The 12,789-nt window shown below is 65.0% G+C and overlaps 1 protein-coding gene across 4 annotated transcripts in view; it reads left to right on the top strand.

Annotated features, from left to right (window-relative positions):
- RXRA (retinoid X receptor alpha) overlaps positions 1-12,789 on the top strand; it is a 79,792-nt gene that overhangs the window by 44,985 nt on the left and 22,018 nt on the right. For 3 of the 4 annotated variants that reach the window (XM_025859504.2, XM_025859506.2, XM_025859505.2), the window contains exons 2-3: positions 6,814-7,079; positions 12,548-12,698. In XM_025859504.2, coding sequence (XP_025715289.1) covers positions 6,814-7,079; positions 12,548-12,698 — 417 coding nt within the window. Of the gene's footprint in view, positions 1-2,188; positions 2,212-6,813; positions 7,080-12,547; positions 12,699-12,789 lie in introns of those variants that run through there. The other variant, XM_025859507.1, reaches the window with a different exon arrangement.

The following is a 12,789-nucleotide window of genomic DNA, read 5'->3' as shown; positions in this document are numbered from 1 at the left end:
TGATGGTGGTGATGATGGCGATGATGATGGCGATGATGATGGTGGTGGTGGTGATGATGATGCTGGTAGTGATGGTGGTGATGATGGTGGTGATAATGGTGATGATGGCGATGATGATGGCGATGATGATGCTGGTGGCGATGATGGTGGTCATGATGATGGTGCTACTGATGGTATGGATATATTTGTCATTGAGTGCTTGCTGGATAACAGCACAAACGTTGTCCTACCCTGAGCTTTGTTATGGAGAGTGGTTTCCCCCGTTAGATCCTTTGGGCCTCGATGGGGCCCGTGTCCATGAGGGGCATTGCAAGGGGTGTTTCCTCTGCCCTGGGGAGTTTGAAGGAGGTCAGGACTGAGAGCTTTAGGTTGCTGTCTCCTGGCTGGACCCAGAGGTTACTTGTGTTACTGTTCCTGCTCTCACACCCTGGGAGGCCATAGGGGCCTCTAGGGGAGGGGCCTGACCGGCCCCATAGATCTGGGTTGCCAGTCCCGTCCCTGCCTTTGTATCCATTTCCCCGGGCGGTGGGGCGGGTCCAGGTGCCTGACCCGTCATGCTTCATGCTGCGTACCCTCCTGTGTCAGGGCCCAGGCCCCCCGGCCTTCAACCTGTAGCTCTTCACTTCCCCTTGTTTCCCATGCTCCCACGCTGAGCCAGTCCCTGATCACGTATCGGGGGGCCAGGATGGCTCCGGGGGGTGGGACAAGGTCAGGCAGAGGGCTGAGCCATGAGTTCCAGGAGCAAGAACCCGGTGGCGTGGCTGCTTCTGGGGTGGGGAACAGGAGCCGAGCGCCTGGTTTCCCTGATCTGGGTGGGGGTTAGTGACCACAGAGGTGGGTTTGGCATTTCTGAGTCCTTGACGTCTCCTGCGCAGCTGGTTCCCAAGGGCCCTGAGCTCACAGAGGTAGTGGACAGACCAGAGTCCAGGGGCCTGAGCTGGCCCAGCCCACCTGGGGTCGCTCCAAGGCATGGACGCCTGAGGCTTCCAGGGAAGCCCCAGACCCTTCCTGAGTTTTGGGTGGAGCCCCTGCCTGCTAGATCCACAGTCTCTGGTCATTCAGGGCCCCCACAGGGCCTTGTGGGAGGGTCATGGTGTCTGTCCCTTGCCTAGCAGAGTGTCTTGCCTGTCCCTTGGCCTTTAGTGCCCACCCTACCTGCCCCCTCCTCACCCCTTTGCTCCCGGGCCCCTGGGTATCCCTGTCTGTTGCAGAGGGCCAGGTGGGGCAGGGCCAGGAAGCAGTATTTTGGGGAGGCTAGCCGGTGGTCTCCATGGGACCTGTGGGGGGTGAAGTCCCTGCTGGGCGCCCAGGACCAAAAGCCCTTGGAGCCACTTCCTGTGCACAGGTGGGGGCAGGTGAAGGAATGCATGTCTTGGCTCACTGGGCCCCTCTCTCCCTCTCTCTCCCTCTCTCTCCTCTGGGGTCTGGGTGGATCTGGGCCACCGTGGGCTCTGTGTAGAGCTGTGCAGGTCCCGAGTTCTGGCCCCTGGGGGCCCGTGGGCTTGTTGAGCCTGGCAGAGGGTGGGTTCCTAAGGCTGCCTGCCTGGTGCGCTCCCCACCCACCCTGCTTCGAGGCCCCCGGTGCTTGGGGCGGGGCAGGAGCAGGCCAGGGCTTCTCTTGACCCCCTGGGAAGGCCCAGCTGAACTGTGTCCTCCTCAGCCGGGGCTGAGATTTGGGGATGGGACCATTGGTTTGGGAGAGGGCAGGGTGACCCCAGAGGAGCTGAAATTTCAGCCCCAGCCACCTGAGCCATCAGCTGACACTGGGCAGGGAGGCCGTGGGGGGGCTGTGCTCCCTGGGGTTGGAGGTGGCAGGCCCCTGGGTCTCAGCCCACCCTTTGCAGGGTGGAGAGCAGGTGCAGGGCCCAGGGGCCAACACGGTAGCCTCTTGCCTTGGGTGCATTCAGTTTACAGAAGGGGAGACAGGCCAGGCGGTTCTGGGCCCATTGGCCCTGGGGGCAGGCAGGAGTCTGCTCTTACAGGGCTGGCACCTCCCCCTGTGCCTGCCCAGCCCCAGCTCCTGAAGGCCTCTCACCCTGTGGGGCCAGTGGAAGCTTCCTGTCTCCCCCTCCTTCTGCTCCAGCCACCCTCAGCTTCCCCCAAACCCAGACGCGCCGTGGTCCCCACCACAGTCCCTGCCGGGCGGCCACTTCTCCCTCCCCCAGCGGCGGCGACAGGGGAAGCAGTCCTTCCGGAAGGTGGGGGCTGAAGGTGGGTGTCCCAGGAAGCTCCTGAGGCCTGCCAGCTCCCTGACATGGGGTTTCGGTTCCGGGGGGGGGTGTCCCAGGCAGGGGCACAGAATTGCAGGGGCGGGGGGAGCTTGTGCTCAGAACCTAGTTTTGTTCGTATGGGGTTCTTCCTTACCCTTCGTGCCCCTCTTCCTCCTGGACACCTCCTCTCCTACCCCCATGCAGTCCTTCCTGCCCCCCCCTTGAAGCGTCTAGCCTGCGCCAGCCCATGGGACCCCTCCCCACGCTCCTTCAGTTGGACCTCCCTTCCCTCCCCACCTCTGAGCTTCCTGCTTGGCTGGCCCAGTGTCCTCGTCTTTCCCACTGGACGTGTGACCCCAGCCTGTGGCCTGCTTGGACCCTGCCCCAGTTGGTCCTGCAAAGTAGGGCCTTGGAGGAGCCCTGAGCTGCCCAGGAGGGGGTGGAGTCTGGGGGTGCACCCCCACCCCACCGCAGTTGGGCTGGCATTTCCTGCCACCTGCCCCTGTCTGCCATGTGGGGACCGGAGAGGAGTTGGTGGGGGTTTCCCAGCTTCCTGCTGTGGGGTCCCCCCTCCAAAACCCCATTCCAGAGGGAGCCCATGTAGCTCAGGAATTTTGGAGAGCGGTGGAGAGAGCCCTTCCTTCTCTCACAGGGACCTCAGGGGCCACCTGCTCAGCCATTCCTGAGTGGTGGATGTAGTTTCTGCTTGTATGCAGTGGCGACAGGGAGCTCAGCACCCCAAGAAGCAGCCCCTGCATTAGGAGTGCGTTCTTTACTTTTAAACTTCACCAAATGTAGCTCTTCACCCTCAGGCTCTGGGGCTCAGGGAGGTACTGGGGCTGAGATCCCAGGGCATCCCATCTCTGCTCCGTGGCTGATGCTGGCCTCCGGGTATTGGCATTTTAGAGGCAGTTTTGTGGCCTGAAGTGCTTTTTGTGCCAAAAGAGAGATCTGTCCACCACTTCTTCCACGTAGCCTTCCTGGACTGAATCTGGCAGTTCTTCTAGGTCTCTTTGCCTGTGCTGGAGCTGCTGGGCCTCCCCTCTGGACAGGGGCCTGTCTCTTCTCGGAGGTCCCTATGAGCTCCCGGGCCACGGCCTCCTTCCCAGGTCTCACTGATGGCTCGTAGTCCCAAAGGGGTGTGTGCGTGTGTGTGCGTTCATGTGTGCATGCGCTGCGTAAGGGATGTGGGGTGCTGGAGTGCTGAGCGTGTGAGGTTCCCCGCTCGGGCTTTGCCCCCTCCCTCGCAAGCCCCTCTGCGCCCCGTGGGCGGGGAGCCTGCCATCCTGCCGCCCCGCCCCGCCGGCCCCACTGAGCAAGGATCAGATAAGTGTGTGGTGACCAGCCCGTGACGAGGCCCCAGCAGGTCCAAAGTATGACTTTTAAAAAAGAATAAGGCCTGATCACTGCCTCTGCTTATCAGTGGGTGGGGGCAGATAAATGGCTTGGCAGCAGCAAGCCTGCATGCACGTGGAGCGGGGGCGGGCAGGGCCTCCGCAGGCGGAGGATGTTTGGGCATTTTTTTTGCCTTTTCTTTCTAATGTTCCCTTCCTGGCCAGAGTGTCTCTCTCCATAAGACTCCAGAAAACACACCCAGGCCATTGTCACCCAGGCTCCGGGAAAGTGTCTGCTGTAGATGTTCTGTGTAAACAGGAAGCACCCAGAGTGGGGGCCTGGGGACAGCAGGGGTCCCAAGGAGGCACGCACTGTGGGGGGGGGGGCTGTGTGTGTGGCCACCCCCTCTGGACTCAGCAGCCCCAGGGGGCTCACACCAGTTTGGAGCAGTCGCTGGATACTTGAGCATGCGCCCCTCAGCCGGGTGGGGGTGGGGCTGTTGCAGAGGCTGGGGGTGGGTGCTCCTTCCCCGTTGTCACCCCCTCCTCCTGGTTCTCACAGTTGGGCTGGGTGCAGGCAGTGCCTTGGGGGGCTGGGAACTTTGGGGTGCAGCCTGGCAGCTGGCAGTCAAACAGGCCTCCTCCCTCCCTCCTTCCTTCCTTCCGGCCAAGCTTTCTCCTGCCTCTCCCTCCCCTTCCTGGGGGGAGCAGCAAACACACAAACAAGGGGAGGCTCAGGGCCCCCGTGGAGCAGAGTGGGCACCGGCCCCTGCAGCTGTGAGCTGTGGCGGCAGCCGGGGCCCCTCCCAGCAGCTGTGGCTGCCAACTGCACCTTCCCCTTGAGGCGAGCAGCCCCTGAGAAGCCTGCAGTGCCCTGCTCTGATTCAGGGCCGCCTGCACCCCCAGGACTACCTGGGCGGGGCTGGAGTCTAGGAGCGCCTTCTTGGCTTGGCCTTGGCTTTCTGGTCTCCTTCCCATTTCTGGGAAGAAAGGTGTGCGGGGGTGCAGAGACACCCTCCAGGGCCTGGGAGCCCCGGATGCCCCTGACTGTCGCCAACCCCCCACCCCATCTCTGTGCTCTCCTGCAGACGTGTCTGCTGAAGCTTTCTCGCACAGTCCCGTCTGGCTGCCCCTTCGCTTCCACCCCAAAGTCGGAGAGGCGCTTCTCTGACCATGTGGAGGGGGCAGCCCTGGTCCAGGCTGTGGCTGGCTCCTGCAGATCAGAAAGCCCAGGCTTGGGCAGGGGTGAAACCGGTGCCAGGCCCTCGTGCAGGGCTGGCTGCGGGCTGGAGAGGCAGGCCACGATGGGTCCCTGCTTGCCTGGTGCAGGGCAGCTGCAGATTTCTGCGCTCATGCCTTTGGGCGAGTCTCACACCGGCGCTCTATGCCTCAGTCTCCCTCTCTGTCTCCGATGAGTGGACAGGTCCATAGGCACTCCATGGACCAAGGACCTGCAGCCGGGCCTGGGTCTGCTGTGCTTGGACACCTCTCCCTGCCTGTCCTCTCTTGTCAGCCCCGCTGCTCCCCCGAGGCTTCCTGGGGAAGTTAAGGGGCTACGGACCTCTGGGCACACGGTGTTCAGGGCACTTCATGACTAACAGGGCGGATCTGAAGTACCTACCCTTGCCAACAGGCGCTGCTGCCCTCCGGTGTTGCTGGAATTCCTCTTGGGTTCATTTCCAAGTTCAGTGGAATGGTTGATCCCCAATTTTGTGAATGGCTAGAGTTTAGATGAATCGGATGAGGCTGCTTGCCAGTGGAGTCAGGGTGCAGGCAGGCTCAGCCACCCCTGGCTGGACTGTGGGCTTCCAGGCCGGCTTCCTGTGGCCCTGGTCCCACGGAGCGGGGAGAAGGAGGAAGTGCCCAGTGGGCCGGGGGCTGCAAGAGCAAAGCGGGTAAAAACTCCCAGGGGAGGGCATCTGGCAGGGTGGCAGAGCCTCCTGTATTCCCGCCAGGACCACCCCACCCTCCGGGCTGGCCACCCCCAGCATCTCCAGGGACATGTTCCTAAATCCTTGGGACAGGGTTTTGGCCAGAGTCACGTGTGCGGAGTCCTGACTGGGCCGCTTGGTAGTGGTGTCCCCTGCCTGATGGTGTCTGTCCCCCGAGACTCAGGGGGGCCTTCTGAACACAGCCGCTCCAAGGTTCAGGGAGGCAAATGGTCCCTGGGGCCTCGAAGGGTGCAGCCGGGGTGGGCCCCCTGATCTGGGGTGTCTGCGGTCAGAGGCCAGTCCCCTGTGGGAGAGAACAGTTTGCAGATGGGAAGGCTGAGGCCCAAGGAGGGGCCCGGGCTTGCCCAGGGCATTCTGCCTGGTGGGGGGTGGCGCTCTGCGGCCTCTGGGCTCCTCTGGTTCCCGCTGGTGTGTTCCACCCGCCCGTGGGCAGCGGATTCACCACCTGAGAGCCTTCCTCCTGGGGAGGCTTCTTCCTGCTGAGCCCTCAGGGTGGGGTGGGGAGGCCTCATTAGTTCTCACTGGGGCTTTTGAAATCGCCGAGATGAAAGCTTGTGTGTGGGAGGTCCTGGCCTCTCCCCACAGCCTCTGTGGGCTGGCATGCACCCTGGCCCTGTCCACGAGGCCCACTCGGAAGCGGTCATCTCTCTGGGGTCTCACAGGTCGGAGGGCTGTGGCCGCTGGGGCACCTGAGCAGGCTTGGGCAGGGTGGTCTGTTGGGTTGAGGCCACAGAACTCAGAGAGAGGGTCAGCCTCCTGGTGGCAGATGTGCTGTGCCCCGGGCAGCTGTAGGAACACAGGGCCTCAGTTCCCTGTCTGTACAATGGGGCAGTAGGAGTACCAGCCACGCAGCTCTCAGCTCCGTGCCCGAGTCTACCCCGAGGACGTGGTGGGCACTCGGAAAACATCGGCCGTGTGGTTTCTCCTGTAACTCCCACACCTTTACCCCCGCCCCTTGAGCACACAGGCAGAGGGACTGGCAGCTCGTGGTGAGCAGGCGTTCCAGGTGGACAGGCGGCTGTCTGGCCTCCCTGCCCGGACGGGCATTGGAGAGCCTGCTGTCGGCCTGCCGGTCCTGCATCTTCCTCCTCCGGCCCAGCCTGAGCCCCGCTGCTGGGCCGCTGGGTGTCGGGGGCGCTCCCTTGGGGGGGGGCGCTCCCTGCGCTCTGGCCTCATGTTGGTGGGACTTTGTGGCATGAGCCGTTAGGGTCGCCGTGGGGGCTCCGGGGCCTGGCCTGGCTGCGGTCTCTGTGCCCGGGGCAGCAGGCCGGGCAGCGTGGGTTCCTGACCGCCCTGCTCTGGGTTCTTGTCTTGCAGACTTCTCCAGCCAGGTGAACTCCTCGCCCCTCAGCTCCCCCACGGGGCGTGGCTCCATGGCCGCCCCCTCACTGCACCCCTCTCTGGGGCCTGGCATCGGCTCCTCGCTCGGCTCCCCTGGACAGCTGCACTCGCCCATCAGCACCCTGAGCTCCCCCATCAATGGCATGGGCCCACCCTTCTCAGTCATCAGCTCCCCCATGGGCCCCCACTCCATGTCCGTGCCCACCACGCCGACCCTGGGCTTTGGCACCAGCAGCCCCCAGGTAAGTGCAGAGGCGGGGCCCCTCCTGTGGACCCTGGGGGGCAGGTGCCGTCATTTCCAACCTTTATCTCTGGGAACCAGAGCCTCAGAGAGGCGGCTTAACCCTGAGTTTGAGCCCAACTCTGGTTGACTCCCCAGCCCTTGACTCTCAGAGGTTATCAGCTAGGTTCCCTGCAGCTGGTCATCTACCCCATTGGGGCCCCTCCTATCTGGTGGCTCTCCGCTCCTGTGGCCTGGCTGTGTAAGGGGGGGGGGGTGCTCTGTGTGTCTCAGGTTTAAACCCACCTCCCTGGAGCCCCTGCCCCTTCTCGGCCCTTCCCTCCTGGCCTCTGCTCAGCCCATGCCAGGTGGTTTCAGATCCCAGGGGGAATGTGTCCAGACTCTGTGCAGATGCACCCTCCTCAGGCTGGGTGGTCTTTTCCACAGTCCTGTGTTTGGAAGAGTCTGGCTTTCGGGGTTGTCTCTGAATCGGGAAGCAACTGGTGCCTGGCAGGGCCTGGCTTGGTCCAGTTCTTGGCGGTGGGGATCCTGGAGGCCCAGTCCACCTTCTCCTGGGCGCCTCTTGTCCACACCCCTGCAGAGTCGTCCTGAGCTCTTCCAGAGACCCCTACGTTGTGAAGGGGCCCCGGGGCCCAGCTGGGCCTCCCCTCTCCCAGCTCCGTGCGGTTCCCAGTGGATTACTTGCTGGGTGGCCGGGAGACCTGCCTGAATCCTAGCAGGCCCTTCCTCTCTCTGGGGTTGTCCTTCCTGAAATTAGCAGAGGTCCGTTACTGGTGCGAGTCCAAGTCTGGGTTCAGCCATTCTTCCCCTGGTGGATGCGGGCCCCCGGGTGGAGGGCTTTGGGGCACCATCTCCGTGGAGCCTCAGGATAGCCTGCTGGGGAGGCTGGGACTTGAAGTGCAGGCGTCCCTGCCCAGAGCCACACATCCAGTTGTGTCAGCCACATCCCATGGGCTCCCAAGCCCCCTGCTGCCACGCCACCTGTGGGGCAGCCCCCCTTGCTCCTGGTGCAGGAGGACTGGGGTACCGCTGAGCTGGAGCCAGCCCCCTGCCCTCCTGGCTGGGCCTCTAGAGCTGGCCTTGGTGGAGGATCTTGCTGGCTTTTCCAGAGTGAGCTTGTCAGCCCTTGGTGGCTGGGGCCTCGGGCATCAGTGCAGAGCTCCCGTGCCCGTCATGGCATCTGGGCCCCAGAGCAAGCAGGCAGGGGGCCTGAGGTGCTGGCATGGGGGAGGCTCGGCTGCCTTCCTGGGCCTGGCCGGGTTATTTTTAGCGTAGCCACCCCACCCCCGTTCTTGCTGGCAGCACAGTGCCATGCAGGGAGCGAGAGGGCACATGAAGACTGAGCCTGCACCTGCCCCCTGGGGACCGTGACAGAGGCAGGCACCTGCTGACCCTCAGGCCCACGAGGCTCCCTGCTGGTCTTGGGCCGTGGTGCCACCTGTCCCAGACACCCTGAGGGCTCGTGCACAGCAGGAGCCTGGGCGTGGCAGTGACACTCTTTAAACCTCTGGGGCGCCGGCCCCTTGGTACCGTTCACCTGTCTGGGGGCAGGGGTGGGGTGGTACTGGGGAGTGAGAGGGGTTTTCGGGACCACGTCTGTCCTGTTTTCTGTCATTCTCTGCACACAGCCTGGTTCCTGGCACTTAGTGGGTGCTGGTTGAACCCAGGTTGTGTGTGAAAAGGGGCTCCAGGCCCCTTGAAGCTGATGAGGAGGTCAGGGCAAAAGTTGGGCCTGGGAGGGGGGGAGCAAACCCGGTGTGTCACAGATAGTCATTACTGTCCTGTGGTCGGCCGCCCGTCTGTCCATGTGTCCATCAGTCACTTGGGCCACAGTGAGTTTTGCCACAGTTTGAGCCCCCCGCTTCTGCCCCCCTGCCCCATGCTCGGCCTCTCCTCTGGCTGCCCTTCCTGGGTAGGCCTCAGTCTCCCCTGAATGCTGCCACCACCCCCGCACCCCCATAGCTCCTTCCTGGCGTGAGTGCAGCTTCTGGGCTTCAGCAGCTTGTCTTGGAAACCTGGGGTTCCCCATATTCACGGGAGTGTGGGTGGAGTTCAAAGGGGGGCATGCCCCACCCCCTGCCCCAAAACCACAACCGCGAAGTCATGGTTGCCGGAACAAGCGAGGTTCTCCGACTTCTGCTGTTGTTGGGGAAGGCCTGCCGCTCTGCCGAGCGCTGCCTGCTCGAACCCCCCACACAGCCAGGGAGCGCCGTCAACACCCAAATCCACCCCACTTGACCCTGCCCAGAAGTGGTTGCCTGGGGGTCTGGGCTGGGCCAAGTGCGCAAATGGCCCCATGTCTTTTCCTGGTCTGGGGGCTCCGTCTGCACGGGGCCCAGGGGCGTCCCCAGCTCGTCCCAGAGCCTGCTCACCCAACACCTGGCCTGCCGTGGGCAGCACAGCATCCAGGCCAGCAGAGCTTCCCTGGTGCGGGATGCGCTCAGGCCAGCGGGGTGGCTGGCACTGCCTACTCTTTGTTGGGGGTCCTGCGGCCGTGAGGCCTCGGGGACGGGGCATCCAGGTGAAGCTAGTGCGCATCACGGGGTTTGTCCCTGCCTCCATGGCAGTGTGAGGCTGGCGAGGCCGAGGACCTGCTCTTGCGCGTGGCCAGCCTGAGTCTTCAACCCCAGTTCTGGCCGTGGGTGATGGAGGGGGTCTGCTGTGGGCTCAGGAGGAAGGGCGTGGTGGGTGCGGAAGAGAGGAGCCTCGTGAGGCGGCAGGAGGCCCTGGCGGGGCATCGATGAGGCAGGTGGCTATTTTAGTAAGTGCTGTAGGCTCCAGCGGGAACTGAGATGAATATGCCAAGGGTCTGAAAGGGGAAACGGGACCGGGCCCCCACCCTGTGCCCCATCGCGTGGCCGTCAGGTTCCAGCGAGGGGCTGCCGGTGCTGGGGGTCTCCCCAGAGTGGAATGGTGTGGGGTACAGGAGGAGAGCAGTCCCCCATAGGTGGGGGGCTGCAGAGCCCGCTGGGGAGGGGTGTGTGCAAGGCAGAACAAGGCCCCAGGAGTCGCTCCATGCTCTGTTCTGGGAGCTGTGGACCCAGCCCAAGGCCCATCAGCTCAGAGCTGGGGAGGGGGAAGAGCGACCCCTGACCCCAGCAGCCTTGCCCTGGTGGGTGGCCCCAGGCCTGCAGTGAGCGGGGTCCCCAGCCCAGCCTTCATCTCCCCACACGTGCAGGGTGTCCTAGGGCTCTCCAGCGTGACTACTCTGCTCACGGGAAACCTGGGCCCGGGAGGGCAGCACTGACCTTCCATCCTGCCTGTGGCTCCTTCCCCTGTGGGGCCCTGGCCAGCCCTCCTCACTGCTGTGGCCCTGCCTCAGTTTACCTAGAGCAGGCAGCAGTCCCAAGGGCCTGCACACATAGGGGAGGCGGGAGGGCAGGTGGCCCGCTAGCCGCCCAGCATGATGTGGGCAAGCACGAAGGAGGAAATACCCAGGTTCCTCTCCCTGGTGCTTCCAAGTGGATTCAGCCACGTGGAGTTGTGGCCAGACTCCCACAGTATGGGGACAGGCTTCCTGCTCCCGTGTCCTGGGTGGCTCCCTGCAGCTGGGCCTGTGGGGACCTGCCTCCGCCCCCAGCTGCACCCCTCTGGTGCCCTTTTCCAGCAGTCCTTCGGCTTCCCCATCTGCACAGGGCGGCTCCGTGGCCCCTCTGCCTGGGACCAGCTGGGGGCGCCTCCTCCTGGAGGCCGAGCCCTGGGGCAGCGCGTCCTTCCCATTGTCCTGACAGCAGCCCTCAGTCCTGCACACGGCCCTGGGGACCTCTGGCGCAGAGTGACTGAGTAATTACTCTGTTACACAGTGAATGGACGGGGTGTGATCCTGAGGCCCTGCCACTGCCCTGCTGTCCCCCCCCCCACCCCGCCCTCGCCCGTCCCCACCTGGCCCACAGGCTCTGCAGCGCTGTGTCTCTGAGCACCTGGCTGGGCACCCAGTGAACCGTGTCGGATGGATGGGGTCACCGAGTGGCTCTGGACAAGCCGGCCTCCTGGGGCCTCAGTTTCCCCTTCTGCAGCATGCATGGAGCCCTTTGGGGCTCACCACCCGCTACTCAGAGAGCCGAGCTTAACATGCTGCTCTGCCAGTCCCCTGACCTCCTGAGCCTCCACGTCTGTACCTGGGAAACGGAGGGGCTTTCCTGCGCTCGGAGGGGCGTGCACACGGAGCCGAGCGCCGGTGCTGGAGCACTTGGCCGACCGTGCCCCTTCTCCGTTCCCTGTGTTCCCCAGGGGGTGCTCCTGGTGCCTTGGGACGGAGTGCAGCAGGTGCACCCCACCCGAGTCTCACGGGGGTTAAGTGTCCTCACAGCCACACGGCCCACCTGGGTGGAGGAGGGACCGAGAACGGGCCGCAGCCGCACAGAGGCCAGCGTGGAAGAAGGCTTTGGGTGGTTTCTGCTTCGTGTGCTTTGAGCACCAAGTTCTTCCTGCCCCGTGAGAAAGCGGGCGGCGGGGGGGGGGGGGGGCTTGGGGAAGGAAGGAGGCGAGGTTCCTGCTGGCAGGAGGGGCCCGGGGCTACCAGGGGGCAGCGTGGCGCCTGCCGGCCTTCCCCAGGGCGTCCGCACCACCCAGTTTCCGCCTCTCTCGGGTTTGCAGAAGTGGGGGTGCGGGGGGCCGCGCGGCCGGGGTCCCGGCGCCCGTGCAGACGGGTCAGCCTGCGGGTTGCCGCGGGAAGCACCTCTGGGCCCTGGCGCTGACAGGAGCGCTGGGCTGTACGCAGCAGAACCAAAACTGCTGTGTCACCGCGGCGCGCAGCTGTTGCCAGGGTGACTGGTGAGTTTCCCACGCTTCCTCCTGGGCAGCGGCCGGGCGGCTGCGGGCGGGGCGGGGGCGGGGCGGCGTGCGGAGGGGCTGCTGGCTCTGCCCCGCGCGCCTGGGGCCACGTGACCGGAGAACCCCGCCCCTCCCCCTGGGGCGCCGGCGGGGGCGGTGGGGGGGGGGGGGCGGGTGTGGACCCCCCCCCCCCCCCCGGGGGCCCCGGCCCCCGGGGCCCCCCCCCCCCCCCCGGGGGCGCCGGGGGGGGGGGGGGGGGGGGGGGCTGCGGATGTGGACCCCAACTCTCCCTCGCTGTGCCCAGGCCTCAGTGTCCGTCTGTGGGTTGGGGATCCCCAAAGTGCCTGCCTCACGGAGAGGGTCGCCAGTTCACGCGGTCCTGTCTGGGGCATGCTCAGTAATTGGAGGCGGTTCTTACTTAGCCCAGCGAGGGGCAGGGGGTGTGAGCAGGGCCTCGGGGGTCCTCCCCTGACTCCCCTGAGGCCTGCTGTCGGCCATGGGAGGCAGAGCAGCCTCCAACAGCTGGGTCCTGCCCCTCCTGAGCTGTGTGGCCTGTGGCGGGCAGGGTCCCTCCCTGGGCCTCGGTTTCCCGCTCTGTACAGTGGGGCTACGTTGGCACCTTCCTTACCATGGGGCCGGTGTCGGGGGGGGACACTGGCACGTGCCCCCTGGACACCCCCGGTGTTCCCTCCTCAGCTCAGCTCCCCCATGAACCCCGTCAGCAGCAGCGAGGACATCAAGCCCCCGCTGGGCCTCAATGGTGTCCTCAAAGTCCCGGCCCACCCGTCGGGGAACATGGCGTCCTTCACCAAGCACATCTGTGCCATCTGCGGGGACCGCTCCTCAGGTAGGCCACCGGCGGGCCCGGGACCCCCGCCGGCAGGGAGCAGGGGTGCGGGGAGGCAGAGGCTGGCCGGGCGGACCTCCTGGAGGGGCGG

The sequence above is a fragment of the Callorhinus ursinus genome, unplaced genomic scaffold (genome assembly GCF_003265705.2).
Source record: "Callorhinus ursinus isolate GAN/ISIS: 27379988/994484 unplaced genomic scaffold, GSC_fseal_2.0 scaffold122, whole genome shotgun sequence".
Taxonomy (NCBI): Eukaryota; Metazoa; Chordata; class Mammalia; order Carnivora; family Otariidae; genus Callorhinus; species Callorhinus ursinus.
This window is presented reverse-complemented; position numbering and strand designations above follow the sequence as displayed.